This window comes from Tupaia chinensis, unplaced genomic scaffold (genome assembly GCF_000334495.1).
Source record: "Tupaia chinensis unplaced genomic scaffold, TupChi_1.0 Scaffold000568_1, whole genome shotgun sequence".
Lineage (NCBI taxonomy): Eukaryota > Metazoa > Chordata > Mammalia > Scandentia > Tupaiidae > Tupaia > Tupaia belangeri.
Window position 1 is genome coordinate 2362690 of NW_006160082.1, and position 6527 is coordinate 2369216.

General features: G+C 45.4%; 1 protein-coding gene across 1 annotated transcript in view; it reads left to right on the plus strand.

Annotated features, from left to right (window-relative positions):
- Positions 1 to 6527, plus strand: part of FOXN3 (forkhead box N3) — a 525097-nt gene that overhangs the window by 490709 nt on the left and 27861 nt on the right. Inside the window, exon 7 of the mRNA XM_006158004.3 lies at positions 1367 to 1472. Within this exon, the coding sequence (XP_006158066.1) occupies positions 1367 to 1472 (106 nt within the window). The remainder of the gene's footprint in view (positions 1 to 1366; positions 1473 to 6527) is intronic.

The following is a 6527-nucleotide window of genomic DNA, read 5'->3' on the forward strand; positions in this document are numbered from 1 at the left end:
CTTAAAACCCACGCCGGGCGCGTGTGCGTGCGTGCCCAAGATCCCGAGAGGAGAATGGAGGAGAAGGGATTGCGGCGTGGCCATCCCCTCTGGGGGGTGATTTCTCGCTTTCTGTCTCTCTGTCTCTCTCTGTCTGTCTGGCGAGCGCACGTGCCCTATAGTGAAAAACCTCTCAAAAAAAAAAAAATACCTGTCAGTGTTCACGCGAAGTGATGTTCGCCTTGTCCCGTAGACCCATAGACAGGAGTTGGCAGTTGTAAACAAGAGACAGACTGTTAGTTTGAACCAGATGAAATGGCTGGGAGGTCAGAAAAGGTCGCATACCAGGGTTCTATGTGGTTCCCTGTTACATAAATCCTCGGGCAAAATGGGATTGGTGTGAAACCACTCTGCACTGGTGGTGGAGAATAGACAGGATCTGATGGTCATTGGTGGGAAGAGGAGCTTAGGGTTGCTCCAGGGTGGAGTGTGTCTAGAAGGTGAGATGACGAGAGACCCTTTGGATTTGCTAGAGAGGAACTTTGAAGAAGGAGAAACTTGGGTCCTCCAAACCGGGCTCCACGCCTCACTCTCCACCCCTCCTTCCCTGCAACCCTAAGGAAGAGCCTTCCTTCAGGCCACCTAGATCATCATGAGGATGAACTGAGCTGTGAGTGTGGAGGGGGGCAAGTAGCTTGTAAACCAGCTTTGCTAATATTTCTGGCTATCGACCTTCTCAAGGTCAGGGAGTGATGTAGTGGTTAAGGGACTGGATTCCCAGATGGTTGACTACAGTTCAAGTCTCAAACCCAGTGGCTTGACAATCACACTGGGTGCATGTATATGCATGTGCAAAATTCCAAGAGAATGGAGGACAAGGGATTGTGGCATGGCCATCCTCCCTGGGGGTGACTTCTCACTTCCTCTCTGTCTCTCTCTCTCTCTCTCTCTCTCTCTGTCTAGCAAGCACATGCACCCTTGCACCTGTCATCCTACTATGTCAATGTGTCAGGGCTATTGTTAGGGTCTGACTGGCGAGAAAAGGTTCTAGTGAGTAAATGCAAGATAATATTATTTTAAACCCACTTGTTAAAACTCAACGTCTTTCATTTTTATTTTTTTAACCTACGCATCAGTGATTTGGTTGTAAGCTATAGCCCTAAATGTGCTGATCAGATTATCTTTCTGCCTTGCTCTCTTGTTAGCTTTTTCCATGTGTGTGTGTGTGTGTGTGTGTGCACGTGCGCGCACACACGCGTGTATACAAGCTTTCAGTCTGTTTCTCTGCTCGCTCTCTCTCGCTTTCTCACTGGTGTATCCAGCTTCTCTAGGAACAAAATCTTTACAGCTGGATTCATGTGCAATGTCTTTTCCTTTTGCATTCCAGTTCCTCCAGGAGTGATCCAGAATGGAGCACGGGTTCTGAGCCGAGGGCTGTTTCCTGGTGTCCGGCCATTGCCAATCACTCCCATTGGGATGACAGCAGCCATGAGGTAAGGAGGGGCTTGCTGCACAGGGCCTTCCTAAGGCATGGAGAAGGCATCGCTTCCATGGGCCCCTGCATAGGGTGGAGAGCATGAACCTCTAACTCATGAAGACAAGGAACCTGGTTTGAGTGTTCAAAAACAGTCAAGTGACCCCCAGAGCCCTTAACCCAAATGTCAGCTTCTTCCCTGGCATCAAACTTGGCCTGCTTTGTTTGCAGATAAAGAAAAGGGGACAAGTTTTGTTTTGTTTTGTTTTGTGTTTTGTCTTTTCATCTAAAAAGGCAGGGTAAGAAGGAAAAGGAACTGGTGAGTGAGTTGTCAATTAGGTTCTAAACTAATGGGTCTGTTTCCCCATCCTGTGACTCTGGGCTGGTGTCTGACCTCTGTGGGCCTCAGTTCCCTCATCCAGGAACTTCCTGTGCCTCCCAAGAAGGGTTGCGATGAAAATCAAATGCAGAAGTCGCAAGTGAAACATGTTTTGGTGAGCAGCCGGCAAATAGCAGGTGGCATCTCCACCACCAGCCCCAGCTCAGCGGCCACTGCTAGCTTAAAACCTTCACATGCACCAGCAGGGTCAGCTTTTCCCACTTTCCCTGCTGCTTCTCTGCCCACTCCTGTCCATCCGTCCACCACTGCCAGACCGGCTTCCTGAGCTGTGCCGCCCTGCTCTCTGCAGAAGCACCTCCTCTGACTCCCACCACATTGCCCCGACTTCCTCGCAGACCAGACCACTCCAGAGCGCACTCCTGGATGCTTTGTGACTGTGGCTTGAACCAACGGCAGACGGTCTCTTTTTCCTATAAACCCGCTAGCCCCAGGCTTCAAACGTGGCCCTTTGATGAGTGACTCTGTAAGGCAGAGGTTCCACTCTTCATCTCTATCCTTGGTGGTCTTCATACTGAGGATGGGTCTGGATTGCACTCAGATGCCTATTCCTTCCCCTCCGTGCAGGATACCCATCCCGGTACTCAGAAAAGGCCATCTCGCTGGGCCGCTTACCCTAACAGCATCACCTCTTTCCTTCCTCTTGTGCTTGTGGGTCATTTTCCTTTTATAGTGTTTCAAGTACCAAGAAAACAGTCCCAGAAAGTCTGTTTGGGGGAAGTGCTGGATCAGACTGCCTTGTGCATATCAACCTTGTAGAGCTTCTCCATGAACTTATGTAACTTATGTCTTTTTTTCTTTTTTTTGGTCATAGGGCACGTGTACTCACCAGAGAGAGACAGAGAGGGCAAATGAGAAATCAACCTCCCTCCGGGGCAGTGGGGAAGGTCTTGGTGCAATCTTTTCTCCTCTCAGCATTTTGGGCATGCACGCACATGTGCCTGGAGTGTTTTTGAAGCCTCTGGGTCCAGAACTCAGACCTCAAAGTCCACTATCTGGGATCCAGCATCTTAACCATCATGGCACCTGCTGACCCAAGCTTATGTCTTTTAACTCTTGGCAGACCAACCTACTTTTACCAGACTGGAAGTTGTTTAACTTTCAGGGCAAACTTTGGGGTCTGGATCCTGATAAGGAGGGATGCTGGTAGGGTTTAGAGTAGTAATAGATTACTGGATCTGGATGGTCTCGCAGCTGTGAAGACAGAGCTTTGTGAGGATGACCCATGTGGGAGAGTCCAGGTTCCTGACCAGAGATCTTTTGAGTTTGTTCGGTGCACGTGTGCCCATGATCTGGGGCCGACTGAGGCTCCAGATGGATTGTGGTATCAGGATCCTCTTAGGGGTGCCGGCTCTCTATCTCCCTCTCTGTCTCTCTCACTCGCAGAAATAAAGAAACTTAAAATAATAATAATTGATTATCAAGCTCTGTCTCACTTCTCTTAACCCAACAAGGAAATGCTTTCCAAAAATATGTGGGAAGGTTCTTTTCTTATACTTTCTTAATGTATTTCCTGGTTACTCTTTGATCAGTACTTTGTCCTGAGCTCGTAAATGGTAAAACCTCTTTCATGAAGCCAAAACACCGAGACCCTCACCTTATTTGTGAAAGAGACCTATCCTATTTCCCATTATTTCTTAAAATCTTTCTTGGGCTATCCCATAGCCTCATGGTGAAGGGACCCAGTTCCCACATGGTGGACTAGGGCTTGAATCCCAGCCCTGGCAACTTGAAAGGCATGCCAGGTACATGTGTGTGTATGCCCTAAGTCTTGATAGGATGCAGAAATGCAGACAGGATTGCAGCATGACACACCCTACTGAGGGGCTGTTCTCTCTCTCTGGCAGGTACACTCTGGCAATATAAAAAGGAAAGAAAGAAAGAAAGATCTTTTTTTTTTTGAGAGAGAGAGAGAGAGATTTTTGCTGTAGGGTGTGTACAGTCACCAGAGAGACAGAAAGCAGGAAATCACCTCCCAGGGGGATGGCCATGCCACAATCCTTTCTCCTCCATTCATTCTCCTCTTGGGATTTGGGGCATGAACACACACATGCCAGGCATGAGTTCCAGGCCACCTGGTCCAGGGAACTCAGACCACTCTTGACCATATGGGAGTCCAGTGCTTTAACCACTATGCCACCTGTTGCCCCTCCAAATTCTTTTAAAAATAGTGTTGGGTGGGACCAGCAGTTGGCATAATGCTTATGTCACTGGATTCCCATGTAGTCAACCACGATTCAAGTCTTGGACCTGGCAGTTTAAAAACTCACACTGGGTATGTATGCATGCCTACCCAAAATCCTAAGAAGAAAATGGAGAAGTAGGAATTATGGCGTGGCCACACACACCCCCTCCCCCCAGGGGATGATTTCTCACTTTCTGTCTCTCCAGTGAGCACATGCACCCTGTAGCAAAAATCTCTCTTAAAAAAAAATAGTGTTTGGGGGAGATCTTGTTTTGCTCTTACGGAGTCATTGTAATTTTAAAAACATTTTAATTTGGCTGTGTATCGGTTGAACCTACATTCAACTGAGGTTGAAAAGAAAACAGCCAGTGTAGACTAGAACACCACCGAATGCCATCTGCTAGCCCACGTGGTACTCGGGGGTTCTGTGGTTGCTCACATGTTTGCAGGGGTGAGGGGAGGGCAGGAGAGTCATTAGCACCCAGTAAAAACCTATTTCCTACTCTCTTTTGTGTGACAGGTTTTCTGTGAGTCTAAGCAACTTCTCTTTAAGTGAAAATATTTGTCTTTCAGAGATTTTTTTTTCTTCCACAGAGTGGCAAAGGCCATGTTTGTTTGTCTTAACTCCGAAACTGTTATTGACATAGATGAAGTGCTACTTTTATTAGCTGATCATTACACAGCTTGTATTTGCTGGGTTCCTTTGCATATAATTATGATGTGGAATCTCCTGGTAAGAGTGTCTGTCAATAGTGTAATTGACTTAACGGTGTTGACTTTTTACTCAATAACCTCAGAGATTGCCCCATCCTTAGACCTCAGAAACCTGCTTATTTTTAAATTTGCCTGGGCGTGGAGTCCCCAAGACACATCATCCTCAAAATAACTGCTCACACATCTTAAAGTTTTATGCCTGTGTATTCTGCTATTTTCCCAGTGAAATCCCTTACGGAGATTACAGTGAATGGAAGAAATGATTATAGCCCTAGAAGAACTGTTTCTGGCCTTGAGAAGCAGGAGCCCCAGGTTTCTTATGTTTGTAACATTATGGATCAGGGCCATCTTGCTTTTAATCTTGGGGGCACTTTTTTTTTTTTTTTTTTTTTGAGAGGTTTTTACTATAGGGCGCATGCGCTCGCCAGACAGACAGAGACAGACAGAGAGACAGAAAGGAAGAAATCACCCCCCAGGGGGGATGGCCACACTGCAATCCCTTCTCCTCCATTCTCCTCTCAGGATCTTGGGCACGCACGCACACGCACCTGACGTGAGTTTTAAGCCACCGGGTCCATGGACCGCAGTCAACTACATGGGAGTCCAGCAACATAGCCATTACACTAACTGCTGGTCCCTGTGGGGCTCTTTTTGACCCCCATGTGGCCACCCACCACATACGTAGCAGAGAAGGATTCAATGTCTGGCGCTTAACAGAGGTTTAGGAGAGAGCTTTATAGGAAGTGGATCCTTCGTAGGACAACAAATCCCAAAAATTAAATGCATGAATTCAGGCAGTTTCTTGGGTCCGTATCCTGTAGCTATGTGACTGGGCAGGTGCGCGTGGGCTTTTCCCAAGGAAACCTGTACCGCCTTGCGGGTGATTGGAATTGACACACAGTTATACAGCTGGCATATGGTAAATAGTATGCAGGTGTTTGACCAATAAACAGCGTGGACAGCCTTGTAGATTTTTCCAGCCTACCCTCCACAGTCCTGCCCAGGCCCCTTTCTGAGCACATAAACCTAACCCCCACACCTCAGGAGAATGCTTACATTAGACTTTATACCACCATCAGCTGGGTGTACATTTGTAACAAAGCCAGGGCTATGAGGAATGATGACAATAATCCAGACTACAAGCCCAGATCCAAGCATGTTATATGATCGTTAAAAAAAGAAGGAAAAAAGTGTCATTTAATCACCATTCAGGGCTGCTTAATTTTATTTGGCTCTTCACAAACCTTAAGTGAAAACTGCAGTTCCCATGGAATATGAAGCAAATAAGACATTCATGGTCCTGCTGCAATACCAAACATTAATTCTTCAGGTCATGTCACAATCACTAGGAAAATGCATCTCTCTACCTAAGTCCTGCTTCTGGTTGGCTGTCTTGTCTGTCTTCCTCCTCGAGAAGGTATTTATAACAGCAGTTTAGGAAGCTGGCGCACCTCAAGATCAAGATAGGGGTGTAGTCTGACTATACTGACTATATAACTTTAGGGAATATTTGCCACTGATCTTCTTTTATTTATTTATTTATTTATTTATTTATTTATTTATTTATTTATTTGAGAGGTTTTTTATTTATTTATTTATTTATTTATTTATTTATTTATTTATTTATTTATTTATTTATTTATTTATTTATTTATTTATTTATTTATTTATTTATTTATTTATTTATTTATTTATTTATTTATTTATTTATTTATTTATTTATTTATTTATTTATTTATTTATTTATTTATTTGAGAGGTTTTTGCTATAGGGCATGT